The sequence below is a fragment of the Pristiophorus japonicus genome, chromosome 18 (assembly GCF_044704955.1).
Source record: "Pristiophorus japonicus isolate sPriJap1 chromosome 18, sPriJap1.hap1, whole genome shotgun sequence".
Lineage (NCBI taxonomy): Eukaryota > Metazoa > Chordata > Chondrichthyes > Pristiophoridae > Pristiophorus > Pristiophorus japonicus.
Window position 1 is genome coordinate 41,677,591 of NC_091994.1, and position 18,703 is coordinate 41,696,293.

Consider the following 18,703-nt stretch of genomic DNA (forward strand, 5'->3'; position numbering starts at 1 on the left):
ATCGACTAGGCTTATATTCACTGGAGTTTAGAATAATGAGAGGGGATCTCATAGAAACATATAAAATTCTGACAGGATTGGACAGGTTAGATGCAGGTAGAATGTTCCCAATGTTGGGGAAGTCCAGAACCAGGGGTCACAGTCTAAGGATAAAGGGTAAGCCATTTAGGACCGAGATGAGGAAAAACTTCTTCACTCAGAGAGTTGTGAACCTATGGAATTCTCTACCACAGAAAGTTGTTGAGGTCAGTTCATTAGATATATTCAAAAGGGAGTTAGATGTGGCCCTTATGGCTAAAGGGATCAAGGGGTATGGAGAGAAAGCAGGAATGGGGTACTGAATTTGCATGATCAGCCATGATCATATTGAATGGTGGTGCAGGTGTGAAGGGCCGAATAGCCTGCTCCTGCACCTATTTTCTATGTTTCTATATCCGCAGCATAACTAAAACATCCTATTTCTACCTCCATATCACCCGTCTCTGCCCTTGCCTCAGCTCATCCGCTGCTGAAGTCCTCATCCATGCCTTTGTTACCTCTAGACTTGACTATTCCAACGCACTCCTGTCTGGCCTCCCACATTCTACCCTACGTAAACTAGAGGTGATCCAAAACTCAGCTGTCCGTGTCCTAACTCTCACCAAGTCCCACTCACCCATCATCTCTGTGCTCGCTGACCTACATTGTCTTCCGATTAAGCAACGCCTCGATTTCAAAAATCTCATCCTTATTTTCAAATACCTTCATTGCCTTGCCCCTCCCTATCTCTGTAATCTCCTCCAGCCCCACAACCCCCCAAGATTTCTTAGTAAATTGGGATAAGTAGTTCGATGTTTGACCACATTGGATCCAAAAGAAGGATGTTGTGTAGAATCTACTGATTATTTCTAAATCTATCTCTATCACACACACATCCTGTATCATGTGTCAGGTTTACTAAGGGGGAATTCATAGCATTAAGTAGGTTTGAAAAATATAAATCTTGTCAAATAATATGAAAGATATTTCTCTCAGGAAATAGATTTGCTGCAAAATTCAACACACAGTGTTGACTGAGGATATGATGGTTTGAATTTATTGTTTTGTCTTATAAAAGTCCTATGAATCATTTTGGGATGTTTACTATGTTAAAGGCGCAATATAAATACATGTTGTTGATGATGGGCCAACGTTTGATGCTGTAACTTGAGGAGCAATATCTTTGGGTTTTACAGGTGACATTAGGTGATGAATAGAATTTCTGTTTTATGAGGAATTCTCAGAAACTTCTTATTTTTTATCTCGTCGATAACGTAACTAATGTCTTGCTTTAATACCTAGGGATCAACTGAACAAGATTGTAGTGGATACAGAGGCTGGCCCCTTTAAGAATCACACAGTGGTATTCCTAGGCTCTGAAACTGGGATTATTCTCAAATTCCTCATTAGACCAACTACAAGCACAAACCTTGTCAATCGGAGTCTATTTCTAGAACATTTTGATGCCTACAGCCCAGAGAAGTAAGTATTACTTTATTATTTTCCTGCACACAGGGGAGACATCAGTCATTAATTACAAAGACATCAGGAAATATCAGAGAGGGAAGAAGAGATCTGTAACCCAATTCAGGGGGTTCACACAGATTCTAGCCTCACATCTCTATCTCTCCAACACAGCCTTTTCTTTCTCTATCTATATCAACACTATTATAGTTATTGCCTCTCTTGTTCTGTCCAAGTACAAAACACATCATCCTACACAGTCCTTCATCTCCCTACACCTTCACTGCAGTGATGTCAAATTCAGTGCACATTCTCCTACTCCAAGTCATTCCTTCCCAGAATCTCAAAGTTGTGCCACCTCTTTCCTTCCTCAGTACGTCCCTCCTTCTCACAATCTACAGAAAATCATCTAACTTTGTGTAATATTCTTTACGACATCAAAAACACACACATACACAAGATGGTGCTACAGGAACTTGTCATGTGACCTTGTCACATGATCATTTTATTATATACATCAATAGTTGCATTACCACAGCCGTCCATTGGATGGAGCAGTAGTTCACTAGATGGAGCAATAGTCCACTTGGAGGAGCTCTATATTACACCTTCGTTTCCAGAATTATCTTGGCTTCTTTCTTCATCTATTCAAAGTTGTTGCCCTGCACTAACAGGTGTGGCCTTCTCAGAAACCACCACTGCAAAACTTTTCTTCACTTTTCAAAGAATGCACGGAAGACACGCAGTAAAGGGAAATCAAGACTTTTGTTTATTTGAACTCCCAGAAAATATTAGAGCAGCCCACAGCAGTACAACAGCACAAAAGCAAAATACTGCGGATACTGGAATCTGAAATAAAAACAGAAAATGCTGGAAATCTCAGCAGTCAGACAGCATCTGTGAAGAGGAAGCAAAGTTAACGTTTCGGGTCGATTACCCTTTCTCAGAACTGAGGACGGGTCATCGACCCGAAACGTTAACTCTGCTTCCTCTCCACAGATGCTGCCTGACCTGCTGAGATTTCTAGCATTTTCTGTTTTCAGCCCAAGGCAGTGTTGCCTGTTAGCTAAAGGCACATGGAACTGGGCTAAAATAGGAAATTGATTAGTAAAGTGGTTAGAAGGTGGAACTGAAATGATTGGACTTGCCATTTTCTGTTTTGAAAGAGCTGAGTGGCAGAATGCCTCTGGGAGCAATCCTAAATCCTGGCCAATCTTCCTGAATGATCTGGTTGAGGGATTTATTAATAGGGCAGCTACATTTTCAGATGATACAAAATTATGTGGGAAGGTTAAACAGCAGCAATTAGCACACAGAAGGATTTGGAAAGTATTTGTGCGTTTTAATGTTAAAAAAATGCACTGCATGAGGTTGCAAAAAATGAGGATTTGCAAGCTCATGGAAACTGCCTTAGGCTCCTCTCCCAGTGGCTGAGTGAGTATTGCACATCTCACTGTGATAATATAAACTAGAGAAGTACCAATTCCCATCGCTGGTCTGTGTTGGGTTCGCTGATCTCAGGCAGGGTGATACAAAGCCTAAGTGTGTCAACCAGTGGCTCAGTTAGGAGCACCCTCGCCTCTGAGTCAGAAGGTTGTGGGTCCAAGCCCCACTCGAGGACTTGAGTGCAAAAAAACTAGGCTGACAATCCAGTGCTGTCGGAGGTGCTGTCTCGCTTGAGACATTAAACCAAGGCCCCGTCTGCCCTCTCTCAGGTGAAAGTAAAAGATCCCATGGCACTATTTTGAAGAAGAGCAGCGGAGTTAAAAGAACATAAGAAATAGGAGTAGACCATACGGCCCCTCAAGCCTGCTCCACCATTTAATACGATCATGGCTGATTCGATCATGGACTCAGGTCCACTTCCCTGCCCGTTCCCCATAACCCTTTATTCCCTTATCGATTAAGAAACTGTCTATCTCTGTCTTAAATCTACTCAATGACCCAGCTTCCACAGCTCTCTGAGGCAGAGAATTCCACAGATTCACAACCTCTGAGAAAAGAAATTCCTCCTCATCACAATTGTAAATGGGCAGCTCCTTATTCTAAGATTATGCCCCCTAGTTCTAGTCTCCCCTATCAATGGAAACATCATCGCTGCATCCACCTTGTCAAGCCCCTTCATAATCTTATACGTTTCGATAAGATCACCTCTCATTGTTCTGAATTCCAATGAGTAGAGGCCCAACCTACTCAACCTTTCCTCATAAGTCAACCCCCTCATCCCCGGAATCAACCGAGTGAACCTTCTCTGAACTGCCTCCAAAGCAAGTATATCCTTTCTTAAATATGGAAACCAAAACTGCACGCAGTATTCCAGGTGTGGCCTCACCAATACCCTGTATAACTGTAGCAAGACTTCCTTGCTTTTATACTCCATCCACTTTGCAATAAAGGCCAAGATTCCATTGACCTTCCTGATCACTTGCTGTACCTGCATACTAACCTTTTGTGTTTCATGCACAAGTACTCCCAGGTCCCAGTGTACTGCAGCACTTTGCAATTTTTCTCCATTTAAGTAATAACTTGCTCTTTGACTTTTTTTCTGCCAAAGTGCATAATCTCACACTTTCCAACATTATACTCCATCTGCCAAATTTTTACCCACTCACTTAGCCCTGTCTATGTCCTTTTGCAGATTTTTTGTGTCCTCCTCACACATTGCTTTTCCTCCCATCTTTGTATAGTCAGCAAACCTGGCTACGTTACACTCGGTCCCTTCTTCTAAGTCATTAATATAGATTGTAAATAGTTGAGGTCCCAGCACTGATCCCTGCGACACCCCACTAGTTACTGATTGCCAACCCGAGAATGAACCATTTATCCCGACTCTGTTATCCCCTGTGTCCTTGCCAATATTTTTCCCTCAACCAACATCACTAAAACAGATTATCTGGTCATTATCACATTGCTCTTTGTGGAAGCTTGCTGTGTGCAAATTGGCTGCCACGTTTCCTACATTACAAGAGTGACTACATTTTAGAAAGTACTTCATTGGCTGTAAAGCGCATTAGGATGACCAGTGGTCATGAAAGGCGCTATACAAATACAAGTCTTTATTTAAGGCTGCAACAATCAGTACATAGAAACATAGAAACATAGAAAATAGGTGCAGGAGTAGGCCATTCGGCCCTTTGAGCCTGCACCGCCATTCAATGAGTTCATGGCTGAACATGCTTGGGCTAGGGACAGGAAAAGGACCCCACTTCTGATGGCTTCCCTCGACCCCTGCAGGCAAGTTTTGAGTGAGAACAAGTTTGGGTTTGACAGTGATCTTTCCACAATCAAATACCCTGGCAGCCGCCAATGTCCAGGCTCATACAAAAACATTTTCATTTCGGCGAAGTAGCAAAAGACTTCCAATATTCTTCCAATATCCAGGAACAATACCCCAGCAAGAGTTTGCGGGCGTGAAATTGGACGTGGGCGGAGACAGAAATCAAGTGGAATCGCATTTGCCAACGTTATACGACACGCCCATTATTCAATCTATTGAAGTCAACGAGGCGGAGCGTGTAAAAGAAAGTATTGCATTTATATAGTGCCTTTCACGACCACTGCACGTCTCAAAATGCTTCACAACCAATGAAGTACTTTGAGTGTAGTCACTGTTGTAATGTGGAAGCCAATTTGCGCACAGCAAGCTCCCACAAACAGCAATGTGATAATGACCAGATAATAGTTTTTTTTGACCAGATAATCTGTTTTTGTTTTGTTGATTGAGGGATAAATATTGGCCAGGACACCGGGGATAACTCACCTCCTTTTCGAAATAGTGCCATGGGATCGTTTACGTCCACTTGAAACCAAAGGGGACCTCAGTTTAATATCTCATCTGAAAGGCGGCACCTCTGACAGTGCAGCACACCCTCAGCACTGCACTGGAGTGTCAGCCTAGATTTTTTTTGTGCTCAAGTCTCTGGAGTGGGACTTGAACCCACAATCTTTTGGCTCAGAGGCAAGAGTGCTACCCACTAACCCACAGCTGACACTAGGCAAAATAAGCATCATGGGTGAATCATGCGATGCTGCCTGTTTAGCGTCTCCGTCCATTTCTAATTACACCCCCAGCACCTTCAGAGGGAAGACAAAAATTGGAGAAAAAAAACTCTGCCACCAGTACACAACAATTTAAAGAGGTGAATAATATTTTTGAAATTATATTCAGATCATTTAAGAAATCTAACATGATGAAAATATTAGCTTTCGAATGCACAGAGACCATACATAGGATAGTCTCTAATTTTGGCCTCTGTACTTAAAGAGAATATAGATGATGTAGAAAAAGTGCAATAAAGAGCAAATAACATTTCTGGGCTCCGTTCCAAGAACTGTGAAGATGAACAGAAAGATTTCTTCTTCGAGCACAGAGGATTAGAAAGTCCGACTGGAACTAGGTATTTAAAATGGTTGATGGGAATTGATTGAATACAAATTAGTCTTCTTCAAACTGGATGTGGAGCAAGCTTTGAAATAAAGGTCTAAACAAGGAAATTAAGGGCAATTTATTTCAGAAGAAGTTCAATATGCAGCTTGAACTGCAGTCTCCTGTGGTTGATGCAGTACTGCTGGATTCGCTTTGAGAACAGTACCCCACAAGAGCCAGCTTCTTCAGGGGGGGAGCAAACTGGGAGGAGGGCAAGATATGTGAACTGATTACTGTGTCATATTAGCAACTATTGACAGATTATTTGCTATAATTATTAACCAAAATATGCTAATTGCTCTCTCATCCAGTTGCTTTTTTGGGACCTTGCCGTGTGCAGAAAAGCTAGCGCCGCCTTCTGCATAGCAACAGCGGTTGTCGTCCTCTGTAATTCATTGTGTGTGACCCACTGTAAGATGTCCTGAGAAAGGTGATGTGGCGTTATATAAATGCAAGTTCTTTCTTTTTAATTATGCTGTCTCGAAACGCTGTTTCATAATCATTTAAGGTAACCGACAACCTGCTCTTCATTCCAGGTGCAACAGCGAAGGACGGGAGCACCGGAGGATTGTGGGAATGGAGCTCGATAAGATTAGTGGGACGCTCTTGGTCGCCTTCTCCTCTTGTGTCGTTCGCGTGGCATTTGCCCACTGTCAGCAGCATGCGGCCTGCATGAAGTGAGTCCACCCCATCAATCTGTGCAAGGATTGGAAGTTCTCAAGCACTAGGATAATAATTTCAGATGACTTTTGAGATGTACCAGTTTATTGCCCCAGTTCTGTTTCTATTTTCTCCCTTCCTGTCTTGCACATGCATTCTTATCGCTGAGTCAGATGGTCGTGGGTTCAAGTCCCATTGAAGACTTGAGCATATAACCTAGGCTAACGCTCCAGTGCAGTGCTGCATTGTTAGTGGTGTCATCTTTCAGATATGACGTTAAAACGAGGTCCCACCCTCCTGCCCGGGTGAATATAAAAGATCCCAGGGTGCTATTTGAAGAACAGAGTTCCATCCAACTAGTATCCTAGCCAACACTCCTCTCCCAATTGACACTGCCAAAACAAATATTTGTTCATTCGTCTCATTTGTTGTTTGTGGTACGCGAGCTGTGTTTTCCTACATAACAGCAGTGACTGCACTGCCAAAAAGCAATTAATTGATCATAAAGCGCTTTGGGACATCCTAATAGTATGAAAAGGCATTATATCAATGCATGATCTTTCGTTCTGCTTCAACAAGCACAGCTAAGATCTACATACCTCTCTCAAGCAGCTATTCTTCATGAGCTTTGACGATGTGTTTCAGTGGTCTATTTTACAGTGGTTAGCTTCACTCCAAGCACGATTCTGCTCTTGTCTAACATCCACGCATGCACTTTCCAACAGGAGTCACTGGACAGTGGTCACAAGCTGGATCCCAGGACATTTTTTCCACAACTCTAGTCCTGGCACACTGAGGACAATTGTAGCCTCAACTGTTTTTTCTCGCCTGTGTTCAGCTAACTAAACGCTAACTAGAAATTGTACTTGATCCAAATGGCTCACTAGACAGCAAACATACTCACAAAGCCATTAGGGCAGGGCTTGAAGAAAATGTTACTGAGGCTTTGATGATGGTATTAGAAACATAGAAACATAGACATTTACAGCGCAGAAGGAGGCCATTTCGGCCCATCATGTCCGTGCCGGCCGACAAAGAACCGCACAGCCCTTGGTCAGCAGCCCTGAAAGCTACATATAAACCTATGAACAATGAACAATGGCGGAAAGGTAAAGAGCACCCAGCCCAACCAGTCCGCCCCACACAACTGTGACACCCCTTACACTGAAACGCTTCATACTCCACCCTAATCGGAGCCATGTGATCTCTTGGGAGAGGCAAAAACCAGATTAAAAACCCAGGCCAATTTGGGGGGAAAAAGTCTGGGAAAATTCCTCTCCGACCCATCTAGGCGATCGAAACTAATCCAGGAGATCACCCTGGCCGTATTCGATTCCTTGCAGTATTTACCATCGTATCTGCGTCGGCCAACAAGAGGTTATCCAGTCTAATCCCACTTACCAGCTCTAGATCACTAGGTGGCTATCAGGTGCATTGATACACCGTACCATGGAGGGGGAGATCTTGGTTCACACTCATGATTTCCATACAGGGCATTCCAAGACCTGGATGAGGGAGAGAATGTTTAGTCTGGAAGGAATAAATGTAATAGCACTCTGCAGAGGCTCACTGGGGAATGCACTGCCAAGTATGGGTATGAACCATCGAGACCAAGATTCTCAGTCTGTGCTGTGTAGACTCAGTGAACCAAATCTTGACAGACTCAGCTTCCAGTCGGAGAAACAACACTCTAAATTCAGTCTTTATTAATCAGGAGAAAACTATCAGATAAATGTTTAATATTAAATGAAAACACAACTGATCTTAGCTGAGGCATTGGGACACCACAATTAACTTCAAGGTTTCTGAGACCCACCCTTGCAAATGACCGCCCATCTCCAACCTCCCTTTCTTCTCCAAGGTCCTTGAACATGTCGTCATTTCCTAAATCCATGCCCACCTTTCCCATAATTCCATGTTTTAATCCCTCCAATCAGGTTTCCGCCCCTGCCACAGTGCTGAAACGACTCTTATCAAAGTAACAAATTACAGTCTTTGTGACTGTGACCACGGTAAACTATCCTTCCTCATCCGTCGCGACCTGCCTGCAGCCTTTCACAGGGTTGACCACGCCATCCTTCTCCAACGCCTCTCCTCTGCCGTCGCCCAGCTGGGTGGGACTGTCCTCACCCGCTTCCATTCTTATCTATCCAGTTGTAACCAGAGAATCACCCGCAACGGCTTCTCTTCCCACTCCCACATCGTTAACCACTGGAATCCCCCAAAGATCTATCCTTGGTCCCCTTCTATTTCTCATCTACATGTTGTCCCTTAGCGACATCATCTGAAAACACAACGTCCGGTTCCACATGTAAGCTGATAACACCAGGTTCTACCTCACCACCACCTCTTTCGACCCCTCCACTGTCTCTGATTGTCACACTGTTTGTCTGACATCCAGTAATGGATGAGCTAAAAGATCCTCCAACTAAATATTAGGACGACCGAAGCCATTGTCTTCAGTACCTGGTAAAACCTCCATTCACTTGCCACCAACTCCATCCCTCTCCCTGGCCACTATTTGAGGCTGAACAAGACCGTTCGCAACCTTGGTGTCGTATTTGACCCTGAGATTAGCTTCCGATCACCAAGACTGTCTACATCCGCCTCCATAACATCATCTGTCTCTTATCTAGTGCTGAAATGCTCATCCATGCCTTTGTTACCTCTAGACTTGACTATTCCAGCACACTCCTGGCCAGCCTCCCATCTATCAGCCTCCATAAGCTTGAGCTCATCCAAACCTCTGCTGCCCGCATCCTTTCTCTCACCAACTTCTGTTTTGATTTTAAAATTCTCATTAGTGTTTTCAAATTCCTCCATGGCCTCACCCCTCCCTATCTCTGTCACCTCCTCCAGCCTCACAACTCCCCGAGATCTCTACGCTCATCCAATTCTGGCTTCTTGTGTACCTCCAATTTTAATCACTCTGCTATTGTTGTCTGTGCCTGCATCTACCTAAGGCCCTAAAGCTCTGGAATTCCCTCCCTAAACCTCTCTGCCTTTCGACTTCTCTCTCTTCCTTTGAGGCACTCCTTAAAACCTACCTCTCATCTGCCCTGAGATCACCTTATGTGAATTGATGTCAAATGTTGTTTGATAAAGCTCCTGTGAAGCACCTTGGGACATTTTACTACGTTAAAGGTGCTGTATAAATGTAAGTTGTTGTTAAGCTAGGGAGAGGAAAAATCTCTCGGGGTTCCTGCTCCTGATAGGCACCCTGTTGGAAAAATTCATGTGCATAGATCCTGGTTGAATACAGGATCAGGCTTTAATGTAATTTGTCCCTCAATCAGATAGCCTGCTAACATTCACTGTCTAGGTGAAAATGGGTAAGAGGGCACTGGACTGCAAGTTACCTGGCACTGGTGAAGCCATATCCTAGCTTCACCAGTACCAGGTATCTTGCAGTCCAGTGCCCTCAGAAGAGCAGAGAGAAATGGGGAACAGGAAAGAAAGATGAATATTTTCCGGCTCAGTGATCAAAGGGATTTGAGGCCAATTCTTTCAAATTGGCCTTATTTTTAGCAACCATAAAGTCAATGGAGCTTGAATCATCACCTAAACTTGCCAGCAAGGCCAACTAAGGTCTATGGATACATGTGCCCATTGCAGGATGAATTCTACACATGCAAAGGTCATGCTCATCCACATATATGAGACCAGAATATGAAGCCACCTCTTCAGAATCTGGCATTTCGAATGAACCGTCTAAAAATGTTTTTTAAATTACCCTGCCAACTTTCACAGTGCAATCTAACACTAATCCAGACTGCATGTCGATAGACGCAAGCATGCCATTCACTGTACACGGCAGAGAAACCCCTGTACTGAACAGCAGGTCTGTATTAGAATTCACCGCTTCGCTACTCTGCCAGTTGAAGCTTGACAGCTTTTTTAATGCCTTTCTTAAGCTGCGTAATGATGCGAAACTCAGACTAGGGGGGGAAATGGGAAGGCAGAATTGGCTGTAGTACATCAAAGCTCAATCAGTCTCGAGAAGGTTTTGGCGGGCACTCGGAAAGAAAAATGAGTTTGCGCTGCTGCCACCTGAAAGGAAACGTTCGCTTTGACAAAAAGGTGGTGTGAAATCTGATAAGCATTTAATTAAAATGTGAAAAATAGAAGCTTTAACAAAGTTAATTCCCTGCCAGACAACTCAAATAATGTTAAGTTCTAAGGGAATTAAAAGTACAGGTGCAGCGCCTAAAATTCGGAACCCTCGGGACCGAGGCTGTTCCGGATTACAGGCTTTTCCGGATTTTCGATTTGTTTTCTGACGATACGAATCAGGGAAACACCCTAGCCCAGGTTCGGGTATTTCTGGATTTCGGAACATCAGAAAGGGGGTTGGTGGGTTGGGGGAGGGGGGTAGGGTGGGGGGGAGGAAGATTCCCGTTGAAGAGCTGTTCGGGGCCGTCCAACCCCCGCCGAGGAGGATGTTGTTGGGCGGGGCCCCGCCGAGGAGGTGTTCAGGCGGGGCCCCGCCAAGGAGGTTGTCAGGCAGTCTGGCGAGGAGGCCCCGAGGTAAGGGCAGGGTGGCGAGGCTCCGAGGTCGGCAGGGTCGTCGGGTCCGGATTTCAGAACATTTTACGGATTGCAGACGACCCTGCCACTGATTGGTCTGGATTCCAGAAAATTCCAGATTCCAGAACTCCGGAATTTCGACACTGCATGTGTACAGCAATTAAATTTGATCTAATGTGAAATACTGTGCTTTATCCAGCCCACAACATGTTCGAGTAGGAGTTGCAAGTAGTAGAACAACTTACTAGTGGTGACCTTTCACCTCCAAGATCAGAGTCGGAATCATATTCTGACAGCACTGAGGTGAAAGGTCATCAGTAAAATACATCCTGACAGACTTAGGACAGCTTCCAGTAGGCCAGATAGGCTAGGCCAAGCCACTTATGAATGAGGAGAAAAATGTGAGGTTACTGTTTTAAAAATGAAAGAAAAGGTGACAGCACAGGGATGGGGGCTACAATTGATATCAATACCTTTTGGGTAAGGAGGAGGTTAAATGAAACAAAAACAACACACTGCGGATGCTGGAATCTGAAATAAAAACAGAAAATGCTGGAAATCTCAACGGGTCAGGCAGCATCTGTGGAGAGAGAAACAGAGTTAATGACCCTTCAGGTGGATGACCCTTTGTCAGAACTGGCGAATGTTCGAAATGAACAGATTCTTAAGGAGCACTGAAAGGGGGAGGGGAGGAAAGAACAAAAGGGAAGGTCTGTGATAGGATGGAAACCAGGAGAGATTAGAGAGAGAAAAGGGATGAGGGGCTGACTTGCGATGGAAATGGCAGAAGTTAGAAAAAGATTAGTCCAGATAGGGTATGAATGGCAGAATAATTACCAGCTGCCATTGGAAACAGAGAGAAAAATATATAAGATCAGGGAGAAGGGGTTTAAGAAAAGGGAGCAAAATATGGGCAGAGGTTAAATGAGCCAGGGTTCCTACTATTGATTATGACCCAGTGCCTCCTGCTGCAAAATGTACATGTTGGGAAAGGGCTGAACTTGGTTGTAATGCCCCCACCATTAAAGAGATTGCCAGCGTCCACTGGCTAGCCTCCCACATGAAGAGTGGCCATGTGAGTGAGGTGCCAAGAGGATGGCGAGTGCCCGTGGAACCATAATGCAGCAAGACTGGGTGCCTTCAGGAAAGGACGGGTGAAAATTGGGGCAGGTTGAAGAGGCAAGGAGCTTAATATTTAAGTGGCAATGTGCTTACTGTCAGCTTTGGCTCAGTGGTAGCACTCACCTCTGAGTCAGTTCAAGTCCCACTCCAGAGACTTTGAGCACAAAACCTAGGCTGACACTCCAGTGCAGTGCTGAGGGAGCGCTGCACTGTCAGAGGTGCTGTCTTTTGGATGAGATGTTAAACCGAGGGCCCCCTCTGTTATCTCAGGTGGAGGTAAAAGGTCCCACGGAATTATTTTGAAGAAGAGCAGGGGAATTCTCTGCACCATCCTGGCCAATATTTATCCCTCAACCAATATAACTAAAACAAATTACCTGGTCATTATCACATTGCTCTTTGTGGGACCATTCTGTGCGTAAATTGGCTGCCGTGTTTCCCTACATTACAATGGTGACTACACTTCAAAAGTAGTTTATTGGCTGAAAGCGCTTTGGGACGTCCAAGGCTATATAAATGCAAGTATTTTTCTTTCTTTTACTGTACTCCTCTTCAGAATCCCTATCCGAATGGAGTCCTGATGATGGAATTCATACTTAAGGAGGAGCCCTGTGAGACACATTACTAAATTGGTTGCCAGGGAAATGTGTTATGTTGGTATAAGATGGTACACTTCCCATCAGCTGGATCATAAAATAGTAATAGCATCGGGAAATATTATTGAATCTTGAGCCTTGAATTGTTGGGCTAGAGCCGTCAGCTTATATATCGGCTCAGCATACACTCAGCAATTAGTGGCACACAATTTTACAGCACCAGCCAATGTGTGGGGCTAGGGAAGCACTGAGTGAGTTAGTCAGGAATGTTCTGAAGGCCCAATACTTATCAATCACTTATTGAACCAGAGGTAAAATACGCCTGCTCCCCATTGTCAGCGCCAGAAGCGCACAGTGTGGAGACAGGAGTGGAACTATAATCTTCTGAACCAAAAATAAAGATTGATTCAAAGGACTGAATAGATCAATATCATATATGTGTCTCAGAACCTGGCTGGAATATATAATCATTGGTGTGTAATCATTGGCATGAGAGATCACAAAAACGCACAGAACAAGAAACAATTACATGGCCCATCAAACCCGCTGCTTTCACAGCTTGTACAATCTACCCTATTATAGACTCCATCCCACCCATTTAATCTCCTTTCGCAGACCCCATACAATCTATCCTATCATGACTCTGCACCACCATGTACTCCACCCTACCCATTTAATCTGTGAGACTGTTCTGCATAAATACTTCCGGATCCTTAAAGCAATATTCCAGAAGGTGCCACCATCCTCACATCTCCACTATTCAGTCTAAGCCCTGCTTCGATCCAGACAACATGGCCACAGGCCTCAAAAGGACTGGAACCATTGCATGCCAGGCAACGTTCCCTCTAAGCTGCGCGCAGCTCTGTGCTGGTCCCACGCAGCCCGGGACCACTTTTTTCACTGTTCAGTTAACAGTGAATGGGCCGCACAGCTGGTTAAAGGGACCAGTAACCCAAAAACATTCGGAAGAATACTGGTTCCAGGAGTATTTGATCAGCTCAGTCTATCACTGTCAAAAAACAACCGTTCCATCCCCAATCAATTATTGAGCTGCTGATGAAGGAGTTCATTGACTCCAACTCAACTGCTTTCCCTGGGAGTATGCTCTACCTGAGCTCCCCAGTGGCTGTATACTGTACAGTATGGAGCTGAATATTACGTTATAAAGGTTGCAGGTTCGATCCCTGGTCTGTACTGAGTTAACTCACCTCAACCTCCATATGACAACTGGTTTCAGCATCCCTTGGGCTCGAGAGGAAAAATCACCCAGTCTTTCCACGCCTGACCAATGTCCAGGTCCTCTTGCTGGAAATTCTTGTTTGGATGCCGGGCGAGATCAGAGTTCGCCTTGGCTGCAAAGTTCCTTGTAATCGAATGAAGTGAAGTGAAGTGTCTGTGAAACCATATCGCAGCAACGGTCAAGAGAGGAAAGAAAATTTGAGAAGCCATACTTTGCCAAATGTATTTGTTATTTGTATAACTTTATCTAACATTAGAATTAATGAATTTTTCAAATGTTATTTCTAAAGGAGCTGCATTGGCACTCGTGACCCGTACTGTGGCTGGGTTGGAGAAGGAGCATGTGCATATTTGGAACCGGGAACCAGGTAGAATCAAGTTAACCCCTATGACCTAACCTAAACTCTGTTTCTAAACGGGAGGGGCTTGCCGTTAGAAAGTGTACATTCCGATTTAATCAACCAGGCCTGTTATAATAATATTTCTCAATGACTTTCCTCCGTGAGGTATTGTATTTTTTGCAGCTGCTGGAGACAAAATACTGACCAATCTACCAGAATGCGTAGCATATCCCCACATTTTCTGAGTCTTTGTCTTAAGAAAGGTTGCCACCTATCCAATTCTAGAGCAGAAAATCGGGTTTTTGAGTGGTGTGGCTGGAAACTTCTAAAATAAAAGCTGGGTACAAGAAATTTGATTTTCAAAATGGAAGATCGTTATTTTTCCATTTGCTTCATGGCGTAGTTACTTAAAGTTAAAAAAGTTTGCAATTAAGTTTTAATCAGTAGGAAACATTAGACTACAAGCCTCAATACCTCAACAACAACTTGTATTTATATAGCGCCTTTAAAGTAGTGAGACGTCCCAAGGCGCTTCACTGGAGTATTATAAGACAAACAGTTTGACACTGAGCCACATAAGGAGAAATCAGGGCAGGTGGCCAAAAGTTTGGTCAAAGAGGTAGGTTTTAAGGAGCATTTTAAAGGAGGAAAGAGAGGTAGAAAGATAGACAACCACCGGGATGTCTCAAAGCGCTTTCCAGCCAATAAAGTAATTTTGGAGTGCAGTCGCTGTTGTAATGTAGACAGGCAGAGCGGCTTCAGCAGGGAGTTCCAGAGCTTAGGGCCTAGACAACAGAAGGCACGGCCACCAATGGTTGAGCGATTATAATCAGGGATGCTCAAGAGGCCAGAATTAGAGGAACGCCGATATCTCAGGGGGTTGTGCGGCAGGAGGAGATTACAGAGATAGGGAGGGGCGAGGCCATGGAGGGACTTGAAAACAAGGATGAGAATTTTGAACCGGGAGCCAATGTAGGTCAGCGAGCACAGGGATAATGGGTAAACAGAACTTGGTGCGAGTAAGGACATGGGCAGCTGAGTTTTGGATGAGCTCAAGTTTACATAGGGTAGAACTTGGGAGGCCAGCCCAGAGTGCGTTAGAATAGTTAAGTCTAGAGGTAACAAAGGCATGGATGAAGGTTTCAGCAGTGGATGAGCTGAGGCAAGGGCGGAGACGAGCGATGTTACAAAGGTGGCAATAGGCAGTCTAAGTTATGCTGCAGATATGTGGTTGATAGCTCATTTCAGGGTCAAATATGACACCAAGTTTGCGAACAGTGTGGTTCAGCCTCAGACAGATGTTAGGGAGAGGGACAGATTTCATAGATTTATAACCCTCTGAGAGAAGAAATTCCTCCTCATCTCAGTTTTAAATGGGCAGCCCCTTATTCCGAGACTATGTCCCCTAGTTTTAGTTACCCCTATTAGTGGAAATATCCTCTCTGCATCCACCATGTTGAGCCTCCTTATTATCTTATATGTTTTTATAAGATCACCTCTTATTCTTCTGAACTCCAATGAGTATAGACCCAACCTAATCAACTTATTTTCATAAGTCAACCCCCTCATCTCCAGAATCAACCTAGTGAACCTTCTCTGAACAGCCTCCAATGCAAGTATATCCTTCCTTAAATGCGGAGACCAAAACTGTACATAGTACTCTAGGTGTGGCCTCACCAATACCCTGTACAGTTGTAGCAGGACTTCTCTGCATTTGTACTCTATCCCCCTTGCAATAAAGGCCAACATTCCATTTGCCTTCCTGATTACTTGCTGTACCTGCATGTTCACTTTTTGTGTTTCATGCACAAGGGCCCCAGGTCCCTCTGTACTGCAGCACTTTTCAATTTTTCTCCATTTAAATTATAGGACGGCAGGGAAGGAGAATTTTAAATGAGAGGTGAGAGAGGTGCAATAAGGTGAGATCCTCCAAGGAGGAGAAAGTGCCGGAGGAGTAGTGGGACAGACCAAGGTGTGATTTGGTGATGAGAGCCACATCGCCACCACAGCGGTCTGAGTGGGGAAAGTGGTAGAAGGAATAGCCAGGCAGGGAGGCTTCATTTAAGGGTAAGGTGTCATCACCCCTCAACCAAGTTTCTGTCAGGGCCATAATGTCGATGCCATCATCCAGGATAAGTTCATGGATGGCAAGAGCCTTGTTCGCAAGTGAACGGATGTTCTGGAGGGAGATGCGGAGAGGGTCGGTGATGCCTGCTCTGCTGCCAGTGCCCAAAGGGTCAGCGCTGGGAGGGGTGGATTGGAAAGGGAGAAGATTGGGAAGATTAGCCCCCAGTGGACTGGCGAGAGAGTAGGATGGGACAGTTGGGGGTTTGCTGCTCATAAGGAGGCAGGGACGAGTGCCGCGGTGGGCCCTTCGTAGAATGTCAAGAGAGGCACAGAGGAGAGCTGTAGGCTTATCTAAGAGGGAGTCAAGCTTGGGACGGCAGCAGGAGAATAGGAAGGTCGAAGAGCATTGAAGGATTGGGGTCGGGATTTGGGAGGGCAGCATATCCGAAAGAGGAGAGATGAAAGGACGCATGATGACAGGAGAGACTGGGCAAGGAAGGATAGGGAGAAAAGTAAAAAGGGGAGAAAAAGTGGAAAAAGGAATGAACGGCTTGGGTCCTTCTCACCCACTTCATCCCCACCTCCATTTAAATTCGAATGACTTAAATACTTAAATTTGCTACTGGCTAGAACTGCTGCTCTGCACCCGAAAACTTGCTTCTCATGAGTTGTGTTATCTCCCAAGAGCACGGAGTGTGTAAATAATGTCCTCAACCATGAGGTGAGCACGCAGCTGGAAATCACCTGCGCTGAAAACAATAATTCATCCAATTCTCAGAAGAAGGGTTTAATTGCTTGAGTCAGTGTTAAAGGACGGTTCTGTTTAAGCTTCACACTTCTCAAAAAAGAAATACGCTTACTGCCGCCTTACTCCCAAATTACCTAAAATGACTGTGTAATTGTTACCTGGGAGTCTGGAGCCCTGTGGAGGCAGAGTGTGAACTGGTTAGTGGTTGGTGATCAATTCCAGCCTGACATTAATGGGCTGACGTTCACCACTAGATTTCCCATTGGGAATCTTACTCTTACTGATATCATGATTTACTTACTTTTTGTCTGAAGGTATCTGGAAAAGTCAATGTCACTTCACATGTGTTTCAGGAATAACTTCACTCATGAATACAGAGCAAAATTCATAGAGCAGTGGGATACTGGCGTACAAATGCTTAACACGGCCATGTGAAAATCATTTCTCCACTAACTTACTGTTTACTCCACTAAAAGGCAGGAATTTCAAACTGGCGCATTAAGCATTTGTACGTTAATATCCCACAGGTGGAATTTCAGGGAGGATGTCTTTATTTTTGGGCATAGGATTCCCCTTTCCCATTTTCTTCCTCTCATCACCTCCTTTCCTCCAGGTACCTCACCCAAATGGACATTCTTCATGTCTGAGCCTTAACACTGACAATGTTAAGGGGTATGGTAGCATTGTGTTATGTTACAGGTCTAGTAATCCAGCAACATGGGTTCAAATCCCACCACAGCAACTGGGGAATTTAAAATCAGTTAATTAAATAAATCTGGAATAAAATGCTAGTATCTGTAATGGTGACCATGAAACTACTGGATTTTTGTAAAAACCCATCTGGTTCACTGATGTCCCTTGGGAAGGAACTCTGCTATCCTTACCTGGTCTGGCCTATATATAACTCCAGACTTTGCAAGTGGATCTCGCCCACCTTCCTCGAGGGCAGTTAGGGATGGGCAATAAATGCTGGCCTTGCCAGTGAGGCCCACGTCCTGTGAATGAATAAATGACATTGGCCGGAATCATTTGGACAGGATCAGGCTGGCTGTGATGCCTCCTCCAGAATTGACAAACTCGCTGCCTGCTCATGCTTAAAGAATGATGAGGTACCTGAAGACACTTGAGTCAAGCAGAGGATGCATCTTTTTAAAACTTACTGTAATCTGGATAGTAACAGATTATTGCAATCTTTCATATTGTTTCCCTTTATGCTTTCAATCTAAATTTGAATCCATGTTAAAAATGCCAATAGAGAGAAGACATTGGATTATTGTTACCCAGATTGTGTCATCTTTGTTGTCCCTGCAGTATTCCATTTGAACAAGATGTCGAGCACGGAAATACAACACACCTGGGTGACTGTGAAGGTGAGTTTGCGTCGGACATTGGTGTACCTTTAAAATGAATCTCATTCCCCCTCTTGACTCAGTGGGGCAATGAACTGCCCAATGGGGTGCTAAGCCGTATAGATCGTGAACACCGAGGTGCAATC

At 44.4% G+C, this 18,703-nt stretch overlaps 1 protein-coding gene across 1 annotated transcript in view; it reads left to right on the plus strand.

The window, feature by feature from the left end:
- sema6bb (sema domain, transmembrane domain (TM), and cytoplasmic domain, (semaphorin) 6Bb) overlaps nucleotides 1–18,703 on the plus strand; it is a 454,736-nt gene that overhangs the window by 420,394 nt on the left and 15,639 nt on the right. Inside the window, exons 13-16 of the mRNA XM_070860875.1 lie at nucleotides 1,321–1,500; nucleotides 6,445–6,585; nucleotides 14,343–14,420; nucleotides 18,520–18,578. Of these exons, the coding sequence (XP_070716976.1) occupies nucleotides 1,321–1,500; nucleotides 6,445–6,585; nucleotides 14,343–14,420; nucleotides 18,520–18,578 (458 nt within the window). The remainder of the gene's footprint in view (nucleotides 1–1,320; nucleotides 1,501–6,444; nucleotides 6,586–14,342; nucleotides 14,421–18,519; nucleotides 18,579–18,703) is intronic.